General features: G+C 37.2%; 1 protein-coding gene across 3 annotated transcripts in view; it reads right to left on the reverse strand.

Annotated features, from left to right (window-relative positions):
* CENPE (centromere protein E) overlaps nt 1–14,723 on the reverse strand; it is a 38,057-nt gene that overhangs the window by 1,487 nt on the left and 21,847 nt on the right. The window contains exons 29-44 of one of the 3 annotated variants that reach the window (XM_032108069.1): nt 14,351–14,593; nt 13,617–13,826; nt 12,419–12,709; nt 12,154–12,312; nt 11,113–11,355; nt 10,042–10,242; nt 9,813–9,959; nt 7,422–7,634; nt 5,997–6,206; nt 5,241–5,450; nt 3,924–4,145; nt 3,071–3,274; nt 2,344–2,456; nt 1,724–1,821; nt 1,009–1,168; nt 350–600 (exon numbers count right to left, since the gene is read on the reverse strand). In XM_032108069.1, coding sequence (XP_031963960.1) covers nt 350–600; nt 1,009–1,168; nt 1,724–1,821; nt 2,344–2,456; nt 3,071–3,274; nt 3,924–4,145; nt 5,241–5,450; nt 5,997–6,206; nt 7,422–7,634; nt 9,813–9,959; nt 10,042–10,242; nt 11,113–11,355; nt 12,154–12,312; nt 12,419–12,709; nt 13,617–13,826; nt 14,351–14,593 — 3,175 coding nt within the window. Of the gene's footprint in view, nt 1–337; nt 601–1,008; nt 1,169–1,723; nt 1,822–2,343; nt 2,457–3,070; nt 3,275–3,923; nt 4,146–5,240; nt 5,451–5,996; nt 6,207–7,421; nt 7,635–9,812; nt 9,960–10,041; nt 10,243–11,112; nt 11,356–12,153; nt 12,313–12,418; nt 12,710–13,616; nt 13,827–14,350; nt 14,594–14,723 lie in introns of all 3 variants that reach the window. The other 2 variants (XM_032108067.1, XM_032108070.1) reach the window with 2 other exon arrangements.

The following is a 14,723-nucleotide window of genomic DNA, read 5'->3' on the forward strand; positions in this document are numbered from 1 at the left end:
TGTACAGTTAAAAAGCAGAACATTTTAGACCACCAGCTATCTAATAACAATATTTTGGTGATTCACTTTAAAAAGTCACTCATCAACACTTCCACTGCAGAAAAGGAAAAAATTGCATATCCTTCAGGGGCTGAAGAATTCATTTTGGTATTTTGATTCTGTAGAGCATACAGAAGCTTCACAGCTCAGATGGTCAGTTTTTCAACAGTCAGATGAAAAACCATGCAGGAAAACTTATTCACATTTCAGGTCTGAATATGTAAGTACAGCATTTACTCTCAACTCAGGCCATCCCCTACAGTTTGCATCTTCAGAATGTTATAGGACACTGTGTTACCTGTTAGCATACCCAAGTTGGAATTATCGAAGAAATTTGTTGGACAAGTCAGAGGCAGAGGCTTTGATAGGTCCTGAGTCACTATTTCCTGAGAAACAGTTTCCTTGGAGGGTGAAGGCATTTGCTCTTTAAAGAAATATGACACTGTCTTCTTAGGAGACTTTGGTGTTGTCTCTCGAGTAGTTTCTCTTAAGGATCGTTCTCTCCATTTTATTGCTCTCTCTTTCCATTTCTTAAGTTCCTCTTTCAGTTGAAGTTCACCACTGCAAAGAAAAAAAACCAGCATTTAAGTAAGAAAAAGTTAGTTTACTCTAAGGAAAAATTCCTGGAGAACAGACAATTTCTATATTTTCAGATGACACATCACAGACATGGCAATACAGTAGCTGTGTATCTTGGTTTCAGGGGAATTTTTTTTAAGCTAAAATTTCTTCCAACATACAGTTCAAGTGTATCTTCCAGCATTTAACAGATTCTTAGGAAAGTAATCAATTAAAGTTCAAAAGGCCTTTATAAGCCATAAAACACTAGCTTTGAGTAAAACTTTATGATGTGAAATCTAAAATTAATGGTTACTCACTTCTATAGGTCTCCCAGAAAGAAACACTAATGATGTAAATAGTTAAATACAACAAATGATTTGACATGTTGCTAGTCAGCTTTCCACTTACTTTAGTAGAAGGTCATTTTGTTTCTTCAGGTGCAAGTTCTCTTTCTGTAGCTTAGCTTGTTCAGATTTTAGAACAAGTATTTGTGTGCTCTGCACAATACCACTGCCACCACCACATGTAAGGGGTATTTGGGATTGCTGAGGATCTGCTTCTTTCAGCACTGGAAAACAGATTTATACATGTGTGTGTGCATTATTTGGAGAGTGCTTAAAACTAACCAATGCATTTTTTAGCCTATTCCTTCTTTTGGTCTTACATGTGAAACCTCACTGGGTTACAAGTGTCATTACAACAGTTACTCTTTTTCTGCACAAAACACACCTGCAAGTACTCACACTGCCAGGGAGATACTAAGAAACATAAAAGATTCTTCACTGGGCCACTTAGAGGTGAAATAGTTATTGTTTCAGGTATGTCATAGCTTTGATTAGAACTAGGTATTCATATGTCAAGGAAAAAGTGGCAGCATGAGCTACCAACACTGCAAGCTTATCCCTCCACAAGGGCAAACATGGCTTGAGAAAAACTCAAGAACTGCTGTGATTCTAATGCAGTTTATGTGCAGCTAATGTAGTCTGCTTTCCATCTCAACTTCCAACACACCCAATTCTCCTCATACCCTTTGAGGTACAAGGCTGCATCTCGATCTGGTCTTTAGCCATTTAACCTCAAAGTTTTAACATGAAAGAGTCCCTTATATTTATCTTGAATTTACCAGTAACATCTTGCTCTTGGTGTGCTCTTCTCAGTTCTTCTTTTAGCTTTGTTAGCTGTTGTTCTTGGTGTTCTGCAAGGGCTTTGTAATTAGCAAGTCTATATGAGGCAGGAAGGGAGGAAAAAAAGATCCAGAAAACCTTAGTTTAATAGTTATTACAGTTTCAGTTGAATTCCAATGAGCTATCAAATACAAGACACACCCAAGTTATACAAGAAAAACTACATAAACCTGATTGTCAGTTATATTTTATGTAAAGTGCACAAAGATTTTAGGTAAAGGGAACCCAAAAGTTGGACTAATTATTTTTGGTGTACCCCTTCTCTCCAGTGAAGTAGAGAATGCTTTCAATTATTGCTTTCCCCTTGACTTCTTTTGTCAGAACAGTTATTTCATTTATGGCTGGACATGGTTAGCTGAGAAATTTTGGTGGGTGTATAGGGAAGGAGTTTTGGAAGCAACCCAAGGTGCACATAGATTTTACTTTCTCTAATGACAATAAAATCTTACAGCACCTCAAGCTGAATGCTTACTACTTATTATGTGGGAAAAATGAAGAGGGAAGTAGAAGCTAAGAATAAAGTAGTTGAGAATTGTAAGAAGATAAAATTTGAACTTACTTCACTTCAAAGGAGTTGGATTGTTTCATTCTTTCCAGATCACATTTTACCAACTGTGTTTTGAGACGGTCAATTTCTTCTTTGTACAGCTCACCACCTTTATCTAATTTTGCCTGAAAACAAAATATTTTCAAATACAAGTACAAATAAGGGCTTGTTACTTAACAATGAAAGTAAGGGTTGTTTACCTTGTATCTTTACTATGATTTAGACTGCTAGATTTTGCGGGACAAGACTAGGAGTGGGAAGTTATTTTTCACTAAGGTGGCTCACCTTAGCAACCAGCACTATAGTAGCAGTTGGTATCCTACTCTGCTGTATACATGCAGTCATATTTTAGCAAGTTTTGCTGACTTCCATGCAGATAAAAATCTGGGAATTTTAAAGTAGCGTGCAAATATATCACATGGAATAAACAGTTCATGCTCCCATTTAACATGTTTTAAAATGTTTAACATGTTTCAGAAATGCATCACATACAAGTGACACATTTAGTTTCTAGTATTGTAATATGGGTTCTAAATGTTGTCACTGAAGGTTGCACTGGTGGAATGTGAAACTGACAGGTAGAATGTTAAACAGCCAGGCAGAGTGTTTTACTCTGGGAATGCCATACACAACAAATACATTGACTATACACAGCTACATTTCACCTACAACTGTTGTCAAGCATGCTGTGTGTCTTTCATCAGAGGGGAGAGAGAAGAGTGAAGTATTTTGCTCATACCTGAAGACTCTGCTTCTCTGTTAAGGCAGTCCTGAGGCAATTATCCATCTCATTCAGTTTGGCTTGCAGTTGGGTGAACTCGCTCGTCTCTGTTCTTACTTTTAACTGTGCTTGTAACTTGTTTATCCTGTCATCTTTCTCTTTGACACTTTTTCCTACTTCATTAATTACATTTTCTAACTTCTGAATTTTTACTTCCATAACCTATTGAGATATATCAATCAATTAGTTATGAGCAGTTATGTCAACAGATAGTAACAGTAACAGCACATGGTCATATTCTTAGCAAAAACAAGGAAAAACCCAAACCATACAAAAAATCCAACACTACAGGCTCTATGGCAATTCTTCATGTCCAGGTTACTGTTTTGTGTCACCTTTTAATAGTCTAGAACACTCAAGTCTAAGAAAAGAAAAAGTGCTTTGGAGAAGGGTAACTGTGACATAAAAAATAGGAGGGAGAAAATGAGTCCTCAATTCCTGTGATTAAATAGAGAATTCTTCTCCAGCTTCATGTCTGACAGAGCGAATACCATATACTTACAGGAAGCATCAAGAGTATCACCCTATTAAAGTCAATACTTCAAAAGCAAACGAAAACACTTCATATGAGTTTCTAAACTGAACATCTATCTCTTTGTGTACAGAAATCAGGCAATTAAAATTATCACATTACAGGCAAGAGCTCAAAGTTCCACTTTGGAAATAAAAGAGCTACTAAAATAAAGTGTACGCTATTTGTATTGTGGTGGCATAGATTTACAGTTGCCATCAATCCTTATTTTCAGTTTGGACTAATCTCACTTAGAAAGCAAGCATCAAAGAAGTATTCCTTAGAAACAAGAATTGGTACCTTTTTATCTTGTTCTGCAACCTTTAATTTATTATGAAGCCTATAATTTTCTTCTTCTAACGCCAGGCTGGCAGAACCACCGGGGGCCAGTTTTTCTTTTAGAGTGTTTAGATCCTGAAGCAACTCTTCATTTTTCTCTTTTCTCTGTTTTAATTCAACATCAGCATTTTTACTATAATCTGCAGTTCTGGCATCCAGCTCTGAAGCAAGTTCAAGGAGTATCTGAAAATCAGTAGCATCATACAGAATAATTTAAAATAATTTTTTAATTTGCTAGAAATAAGGCAAGTGAAGAAACAGGAAGTATTTGCTGTATTATTTTCACATTCTTGTTTCAGTGCCCCATTTGAAAATGCCTTCTGTCAGAAATGGTATCAGTAACACTCAAAAGAACTGTTTCATTTCTGAGAGAGAGGGAGGCAGGAAGGGGCACAAGAGAAGATGATAGTGTATTGCAGGTTTACCAGTATTTTTGCATTAACAAGTATATTAGAGAAACGAAGGAAGTATATTGGAAAGACTTCTTGAATGTCAGTAACAGAAAACCATAATTATTCACAGATTTTTTAACTAGAATGTATTCAGTGACTAAAGGAAACTAAACCTACACATTGGGCTATTCTAGAAACCCACATGTTTAACACGTCAGTTAAATAAAAACTTCACAATCGTCAGGAAATGACCATGTTTACTAGATTTTTGTTTGTTTGTTAAAAGCTTTGACCCACATAATATTAGGGTCAGGAAGTTCCTCCAAAGACCTTACCAACACTGCAAAATCCCAAAGAAGTCAAGACTGGCTATTGACTCTATAGAAGAAACTTTTTAAAATAGAGTAAACTTAAGATTTAATCAGAAAGATGAAATCTTGTGAAATCCTGTTCATGATTCACTAAACCCTGAAAAATGCTACCCAGGTTTCCAAAAGAGACAAGAGATAAGCAGATGAAAGAAAGGAGCGTGAATATAAATTTCAGCTGAGTTTTAAAACTGGCTAAGGTAGTTTTTGATAAAGTTTAGCAAGAAAAGCAACATTTTCCAGAATTCAGACTAATAAAACCCCAAATAAACAATTCCACATCCCCTCCCATTTATTACCTAGAAAGTCTTTCAGAAAGCAAGTTTCCAAGTTCAGATGCTCAAGGAATCTTTAAAAGTCTTTTAAGTATTCCTACAGCTTACAGTTGAAGTATGAGTAAGTGCTGATAATAAATGAATGATCATTTAAGAGCCTTTTTTGTGTTTTGTTTTCAATCACAGGCATTTGCAGAGTGCTTACACAAAATACATATCTGATTCTATAACATTTAATTTTACCTTTACTTTAGGACTCCAGAATTTAAAGACTTGCAAAAGCCTTTCATTATCTTTCTCTAGTTCTTCTTTCAGTTCCTCTGCATCCCAGTGAGTTCCTGAACAAGCTTCCCAGAACTGTATTGTTTCTTTTCTAGCACTTTCTTCCTGCTGTAACTCAGCTTCTATGCAGAGAAGTTCACATTCCATTTCTGATACATCTTTGAGAATGCTCTTAAAAAAAAAAAAAAGGGAATTAAAATTTAAGTACTGGTTTGATTATCACATTGTCTAAATATACTTTCTGTCCTCTCAGCTATCAGTATAGCAAGAAGTCTGTTTTAGTATCTAATTATCATATAAAAGGAGATTTGCTATACTTAAAATTACACCCTGTTGGGAAAGCAAGAAGACAATCTACATTCTGGAGCAGGCTGGAAGGGGAAAAAAAAAAAAAAAAAAGTGATTTTTAGCAAAAATTTCATTGTTTTAGAACAAGTCCTCTTGGTATTGGCAAGTATGTATTTTATAGGGCAAATAAGTAAATAACATTCCCACTATTTTCTAACCTATTAGTTTTACTTTCAACCCCTTTACTAAGCAAAATCCTCATATTATAGAGCTAGTAGCATAAAAAAATAGCTCTATTCCTTTACCCCCTTAAGTTTTAACAGATAGGCCCATTATCTGTTAAAATGCCATTAGATTCCCACCACCACATGACCCCATGCCTTGAAATGAGTCTTCATGTCTATTTTTTTTTTTCCCCCCAAATATTACCTCTGCATCCAAGTGAAAACTCTGCAGCCCTTCACTGCTGTTTAACTCTTGAGATGATACTTCATTCTGCTTCAAATAAATCTTCCTGAGACATTGAATCTGGGATTGTAGGTGATCTTGTTTTCTCTTTTCCTTAAGCAATTCCGTTTCATACTTGTGAACAGTAGCGTGATATTCTCTTTTCTTTGAGCAAACAGCATTGAACAGAACCTGTTGCAGAAGCACAGGATGTATCAGTGTGCATGCTTTAAATGGTGCCCTGCATCCAGCTAAAACTGTATTTTATAATTCCATCTATTTACTCTGAACCTGTAAATGTCCCAGATAACTAACACATGACTAAGAAAATTAATTTCACATGTGCATTATAGCAATGGCATATAAGCCTTTTAGCTGAGACAGTACTTTTCCAGTACACTTTTTTTTTTTAAGCTTCAAAAATAGCCAAAAAGTCTAAAAGGCTCTAGACAGCCTTCCACAAATCTAGACTTTGAAAAGCAAAGTATTCTTTGTTATATTTATTTTCTCTTAAGAGCTGTGAAAGGTGGAGATGATCTACAAGAATAATATCACTGTGCAGATTTAAGACTTTATTCTAGCAGAGATCACTAGTTGAATCTTGAACATCTTTAACCATGAAAGTTAAAAGCCATCTATGGAAAAAAATAAACCTAACATGGCTGAGTTAGGTTATAAAATGAGGCTCTTTGGAATATTAGGTCAATGTCTAAGTTAATGGATATTTATAGACATGACTGACTCTTAAGAACCTCACCCCCTCTCTCCAGGCCTGTGCATGTTTCCCCCCACTGCTCCAACAAAAAAAAAAAAAAACCCATCCCTTAATATCTCATGGTAAATAAAGAAACAGAAAAAAACTTTATCATTTACTGTACTTCTGCATGTGTTTACAGGAATTCTTTCCCAACTACCCTTAACCTTTTTGCTGATAATTTTAGTCCAATGGAGAAACTGATTCCAAATTGGGGAAGATCTGCAAGGCTGTAGAATCATCAAACTACTTGGGTAGTCTTACAGAGCAAGCATGCATCTCCAAGCAAGCTTGCATGTCTCTTTCTCCCACAAAGAAATACATACTTAGTCATCTATAATTTGATTTATAGAGTACAGAAAGAAAATTTTATTTCCCAATTAAAACGGAATAATATTGAAATAATACTGTGCAAAGCAGCTGAACTACAATTAAAAACTAAGTTTGATTTACATAACTAAGTAGTTCCAGTTATCTAAGATTGTAAAGCAATTACTATCAACTTATTTTCTCCAATGTATGGATTCTTAATAACCAAAGCTTGAATATATAAAATCCTAGCTGTTACCATTGAGAGCTTATTAAAAAAACCCCCCAAAACCCAAACCCAAGCGATATGAAGCATCCACATATCCAGCATTTTAAGTTGGTACCTTCAATTTGGTCAATAACTTCTGGAGACGACTGTTCATTTCCTCATTTCTAGTTTGAAGTGTTTTGACTTGTTTACTCTGCTCCAATGGAAGCTGAGGCAATATCACAGCCATCAGTGCTTTCTGACTATTCAGTTCACTCTTCAGCTTAAGAGACATTGTAGAGAGACATTCATATCTCTTCCCCATATTTGGGAATTTCTCAAGAAGCTCCTAAACGCAAGAGAAACAAATAAGTTTGATCACAATAAGGAAAAGTGTGATTAGCTATAAACAGAAATGTAAAATAAATGACCCGACTCCAGGACTAGCTCCTACAGTAGGTATTGGTTTTACAACAGGAAGTATTAGGATTAAGACTTCAGTTTTGACTTGCCACAGGGATATGACAAGAACACTAATCTAGGAACAAAACCAGGTATTTTCTTAGTTTTCCAGCAAGTCATTTCACAAGCTCAAATGGTTTTTGTGGTTTAGATTGCCTGGCCACCTCAAGACTTGTAGATCAGGCATTAAAATAAATTATTGCCTGTTCACAAGTTTGCCAACTAGCCTTCCCTCAGGATGGACTCCCAAGTTTATCTACTTTTCCTTTCTTGAAGGAAAGGGCTCATGAAGTGGGTCCTAGCATTGTGCCATGGAAAGGAAGGTGTGAACAAGCAGTGAGCAGGCTCAGTAGTGCTACAGGCTTGAAGACCCAGTATCACCTTTAGTCATGTCTATGTTACACATTTTAACATAAGTATAACACTCCCTTGGCATACTCCCTCCATTGTTAGTTCTTAGTTGAAAGAACCACGATTCACCAGTTTTCTTAACTCTTCACCTCACAGTAAAAACATTGGAACATTGGGAAGAGGCAGACAAGATCCCACCTATCACAGAAGTCAGAAGGGGAGAGTGCTCTTAAAAGGGATCAGCTGATGTTAACTTCCCTCATTATAATCTCCCTGCTGCTGATGTAGGATAGAAATACAGCAAGAATGGAGAAAGCTACAAGTGACTGATTTTTGCAGTTTGGTTCCTTACCACTTTGGTATTAACTGAAGAAGCACTCTGGGCTTCTTTGCCCCATGTAGAGTGATATCTAAATCTCCTGCACCTGCAGATTTCATCTGTAGACTGCAGTACAATGATAGTGCGCTTTAAAGCGTGTCATACACATTCATAAGTCCTGGTTTATTCTGGCTTTTGGTAGGTTACTAGCACTTCTCATATCTCTGTGAAAATATACTCAGGATAGTTAACTAGCAAAAGGTCTGAGGAATTCCTGCTTTGAGGGCAGAAGCACTTTAATGGAATTAATTTATTTGATACCAATTTATTATTTAATGGGGAATAATGGAAGGGAGGATTTGGGGGGATTTTACAAAACCAGAGTGGCAAAGTGCTTCTGTTTGAGGTTCAGCAAGGTGAACTGCCGGGTCACAACTGCCCATGCCGTGCTACAGGTTCAGGGAATAGTGTCTGGAAAGCTTCCCAGCAGGAAAGAACCTGGGGGTGCTGGTCAACAGCTGGCAGAACGTGAGCCAGCATGTGCCTGGGTGACCAAGAAGGACAATGGCATCCTGGCTTGTGTCAGGAATAATGCAGCCAGCAGGACTAGCAAAGGGATTGGCACTAGCAAGGCCACACCTCAAATCCTGTGTTCAGTTTTGGGCCCCTCACTACAAGACATTGAGGTGATGGAGAGTGTCCAGAGAGGGAAAATGGAGCTGGAGAAGGGTCTGGAGCACAGGTCCTGTGAGGAGTGGCTGAGGGTGCTGGGATTGTTTAGCCTGGAGAAAGGGAGACTGCGAGAAGACTTTATTGCTCTCTACAACTGCCTGAAGGGAGGGTGTAGCCAGGTGGGGGTTGGCCTCTTCTCTCCAGTAACAAGTGATAAGCTGCATTGGGTGAGGTTTAGACTGGTTATTAGGAAAAATTTCTCAGTTGAAAAGGCTGTCAAGTATTGGAATAGGCTGAGACCACCAGGGAAGTGGTGGAATCACCATCCCTGGAGCTACTTAAAAGACGTGTACATCTGGCACTTAGGGACATGGTTTAGCAGTGATAATGGCAGTGCTGGTTTAAGGGTTGAAATCTATAACCTAAGAGGTCTTTTCCAACCTAAATGATTCTATGATCCTACACGACTAGTTATGTTCATTGGGGTGGCTGGACAGTAATGAAAGCAAGTGAGATGTTCTGTGAACATTAAACTGAACTCAGTTGACGTAAGATGTGCAATCACTGAACAGCAACAGCAAATCAACTGATCCCATGGGTATGCAGCATCTTAGCAAGATATGCAAACCATTTTATACATAATACATAAAAGACTTATGCTCCATGGCAAGTCTCAGTAAGTTCCTATATGGATCCTTAAAACAAGCAGAAAAATAAGCTTACCTTAATTTTCAAGGTTTTTTCTTTCAAGCTATCATCAGCCACCTGCTCTGCAATATCCACCGGGTTTCCCAGAACAGACATATTATTCAGGTTTCTCTGCTTTAGTTGTTCTAAAGCACGTTCCAGTTTTGCCTTTGTTTCAGCACACTAAAATAAAAGCATGCATATTTAAGTACTATTCAAGACGAGAAGTTATGAGGAACTCAGGTATGCAAACTGCAATACTAACCATCTCAGCATTTCTTTGCAATTCTGTCTTGAGCTGGTCCCGCTCAGACCTGACATCCTGAAGAAGTTTCTGTAGCTCATCTTTTTCTTGATTAACTGATGAGATTTGTTCTTTAAGTTGGAAAGAGTGACTAGTTCTTTCAGCTAATAACTGGTCCTTCTCACATGATATGCTATTTAGTGCCTCAGTTAACTGTTGAATCTACAGAAAATAGTGGAGAAAAACACAAATCACAATTTGGTGATTGTGATCTTTATACTCTATGAAGTACTCAAATCAGTTGTGTCAAATACAAAAATCATAATTTTTAATACTAAAATTCATGCTACCAGCAAGAAAAGTTTAAAAATAATTTTGGTGTTCTAGAAACTCAGAAAAAGAATTTACAAGGAAGAGGAATAGCATGACAACCAAAAAAGTCTACTTCAGTCAGCTTTCGTCTTCTGTAAAGCAAGAGGAATCAAAGGAAAAGGCAATCAACCTCTGTCCGTATCACAAGAAAATTGAAATAAATAGAAGATGAGCATAAAAAATGGACAATATCTTTATATTTCCTTTACTGAAGAGTAATACCTGCTAAACTGAAGTAATCCACAATTATACTCGTTGATCTACAAAGCAAGAATTTGGCAGGTGAAAAGCTCAAAACTAAAGACTACAAAAAGAATGAGTTGGCAAGAGCTAAGTGCAAGACTTCCAAACAACGTCTATTATTCAGAGAGTGTGCAAAGCACCAAGAATTCAAAACCCACTTCAATTCACACTGTCTACACAGTGCCAGTTAAGGTCAGAATACAGGTACAGTTGCTGATTATTACATTACATTACATGAAACCTGCACTCATCTGAAAAAGTGACATTCATTACAAAGCTGAGACCAGTTGAGGGTGCTATTAATAAACATCAATAAAGAAACTTAGACAAAATCCTTCGCCCATGTTCATTTACCAACCATAAAAGTGATGTGCTGAGAATTAAAAATTAAGTAGGATTTGTGTTGAGCAAAAGTTTGGCACATCAGGAATAAAACATCAGAATACAAAATAGTGACTAAACACCAAAAGCCCTCACCTTGCTTGTTAGGCTGTCCTCCAAAATCTGTGACCGCCTCTGAACCTTTAACAAATGTTCTTCCCTTTCTTTATATGTCTCTACCATGTGCTGTAGCTCATCTTTCTCCTTGTTAAGTGAAGTGATTCTCTCCAGCTGCTGACACACTTGCTCATTCACTGCTCTTTCAGTTTGTTCCTTTTCTGCCAGTAGCTTGCCATACTCAGCTGAGACACGAGTCAGGTTTTCAGTGACTTCAGTGAGCTGGAAAGAACAAATCAAAACCAGCATTGATATTTGTAATCACCTCTTGCATGGGCAAAAAGAATTTGATGCTTTGGAGAAAAAAACCAGTAACATTCTAGAGTTCCTAAATTTTCTTGTCCCAGCAATCAGGTTTGTGTTGAAGAGTGTTATTGGATCATCACTCAGAAGCACTGTCTGTACACGTGGGTTGTTGTGAATGGATTGTTTTGAGGAAGACATCCCCAATGGTTTCCTGGTATAGTAATTAAAAAGAGATGTAACGACTTTGCCTAAAAGCCAATCAAATGTCAGTGCTTCTGCCTCAGTGATAGGTCAGAGTAAACATGGAAAAACATGCAAGGCATTCTAAATCCATAAAAATGCCTCAATTGCTGTATCCACAGTAGATAAGAGACATTACTGTTTGCTAAAATGAAGCCTAAAATCCACACTGGCTTCAGACATGAAAATAATAAGTAGAGAACAAATTTATAGTAGTGCAACAAATTAAAAAATGAGCTAAGCTGTCTTAAAGTTGCTCAAGGATCTTTAGAATGGCACAGCTACATTATTACATTATTACATTACAGTTACATTATTAGAAGGAAAAAAGTTCAAGACTGGAAAACGCACAGAGGTCAAAGTGCATTGTTGATTCCAAACAACATTCAGTCGTTCAGCAGCAAGACATACTTAGTTATAAAGCATAGGTTTCTTTATCACATTTACTGGAGCCCTACAAACTGAAGTTTGCAGAAGACATGGGCTGCCAAACCCGACTGAACTCCTGCTTTCCTTGACAAAACTGCTTCTGACCTTCTGCTGCAGTTCATCAGTTTTTTCCTTCAATGCCTCTTGTGCCTTCGAGAGCTGATTTTCTTTCTCTGAAATGCTTCCTTTCAGCTCCACGATAGTCTCCTGGTGTTGTCCAAGAGATTCACGAGTACATCTCAACTCCTCCTGCATCTGTGAGTTCTTTGGACACAATTAAAGTACATTAACACCTGAGCAACACTTCCAAAATCTAAGGGAGAAATCCACTAAAGCTGTCCTCCTCCAGGAAGAGGACTGCTTTTATTACCTTGCTAATTGTCTCCTGTATAGTTTCTCTTAGCTGGTCTCTCTCATTCTGGAGATTCTCCAGTTGCTTTTTAAAACCATCATCAACATCATCTCTCTCTGTCTGGGTGCTCACTTCCTCATAGTCATGTGGTTTTGGAATAACATCTGTTCTCTCCATTTTTTCAGATTCTCCTTGATATTCATTGGCCTGTGCTTCCTCCATTTCATGCAATTTCCTTTGTGCCTGGCTCAGCTCTTCTCTCAGAAGAAACAACTCTTGCTCCATGGATTGTCCTTGCATCTGTGGTATCTATTTTGTAAGAGATGCAAGTCAACACATTCAGGAAGTAGCTTTAGGAGAAGTTTATCTGACACCTTTGATAGGTTGATTATGTACAACAAACAGGGCACTGCTTTAGAGAGCTTTGCAATTTTTTAGACCATTAAAATTTGACCAAATTCCACATGCAATTCAAGTTTCTTGAAAAAAGGGACATGTAAAAATAAAACTTGAAGCCAGAACTTCTTTTAGAAGTTACAGAAGCTGAATTTCACTGTCTTAGCTTAAGCATGGAGGGGAACAAGAACAAAAAAGCCCAACAACAAACCCCTCCCATCTCAAAACTAGAGACCTTATCTGTATTTCTAGTATCAGCAGTACATAATGCTAGGTAGGCCGAGACAGTTATTTACTTGAAATTTCTTTACTGCCCCTTCAATATTAAAATAGATGCACATGCTTTACTTTTCTTTTGAAGTGTATATATACATATCTTTATATATATATATACACACACACACAAGTGCAATCAGCACATGCATTTACAGAAGGTGTTACTTGCAATTTCCCTTTCACTGCCAGGAAAAAAAGTCAGTTCTACGTATACTTTAAAAAAGCAGAATTACCCTTTCCAGATGAGCAATGTTTACCTTCAGCTACTTAATTATAAAAACCACATTCAGGTACAGATCACTGCAGAACATCACCATCCTCTATCACATCAGTGTTTTCCTTAGAGAAGAACATTTGTCATATCCTGATACTAGATATCCTTATGTAACAATATGGGTGGCCTATATCTCAAGTACACAATAAATCTGCTGTTTAATGGTCGACAGTCAAGTAACACAACTTTTCTGCAGTGTCTTTTGCAATTATTTCACTCAAGTGAAAGTTTAAATAAGCAAGCTTTCCATTACAGCTTTTGCATCATTACCAGAGTTCCTTCCCCAAACTCTTCTTTTTTCAAAAGTAAAATCTCCAGCTTCTCCTGCAATGAATGGTTCTCTTGGGTAAGGAAAATGATTTGTTCCTTTTGCACCTGAAGCTGATCACTCTCTCTACAGCTGTTACTTTTGGATTTTTCCTCAGCAAGCCGATCTCTCTCTGATGTGATGATTTTCATTTCTTCTGTCATTTCTGAGATCTGTTTAAAAAAATATGTGAAGGACAGCATTTCCATCAATTCAAAACAAAATTAAATGCCAAAGTTTTGTCTAATTCATCCTCCTACAGTGTTTTTAACATCCAACCACTTTAACCAAAGTAGAAAAGCTTCCAATCCAAACCTGTTATTCAGAAAGTGTGAAAAGCATCAAGGATTCAAAACACAGTTAAGTTCATGCTGTCTACAGAGTGCCTTTTACAAAGCTGGAATCCCAGTTCAAGTACTGATTATTAAATTAAACCTGCACTCATTTGATAAATTGACGTTCATTCCAGAGTTGAACAAATCCAATGGGTTACAAAGCTGAGAAAGGTTTAGGATGTTATTAATAAACATCAATAAAGAAACTTAGACAAAATCCTTCGCCCATGTTCATTTACCAACCATAAAAATGATGTGCTGAGAATTAAAAATTAAGTAAGATTTGTGTTGAGCAAAAGTTTGGCACATCAGGAATAAAACATCAGAATACAAAATAGTGACTAAACACCAAAAGCCCTCACCTTGCTTGTTAGGCTGTCCTCCAAAATCTGTGACCGCCTCTGAACCTTTAACAAATGTTCTTCCCTTTCTTTATATGTCTCTACCATGTGCTGTAGCTCATCTTTCTCCTTGTTAAGTGAAGTGATTCTCTCCAGCTGCTGACACACTTGCTCATTCACTGCTCTTTCAGTTTGTTCCTTTTCTGCCAGTAGCTTGCCATACTCAGCTGAGACACGAGTCAGGTTTTCAGTGACTTCAGTGAGCTGGAAAGAACAAATCAAAACCAGCATTGATATTTGTAATCACCTCTTGCATGGGCAAAAAGAATTTGATGCTTTGGAGAAAAAAACCAGTAACATTCTAGAGTTCCTAAATTTTCTTGTCCCAGCAATC

The sequence above is a fragment of the Corvus moneduloides genome, chromosome 5 (assembly GCF_009650955.1).
Source record: "Corvus moneduloides isolate bCorMon1 chromosome 5, bCorMon1.pri, whole genome shotgun sequence".
NCBI classification, from domain to species: Eukaryota; Metazoa; Chordata; class Aves; order Passeriformes; family Corvidae; genus Corvus; species Corvus moneduloides.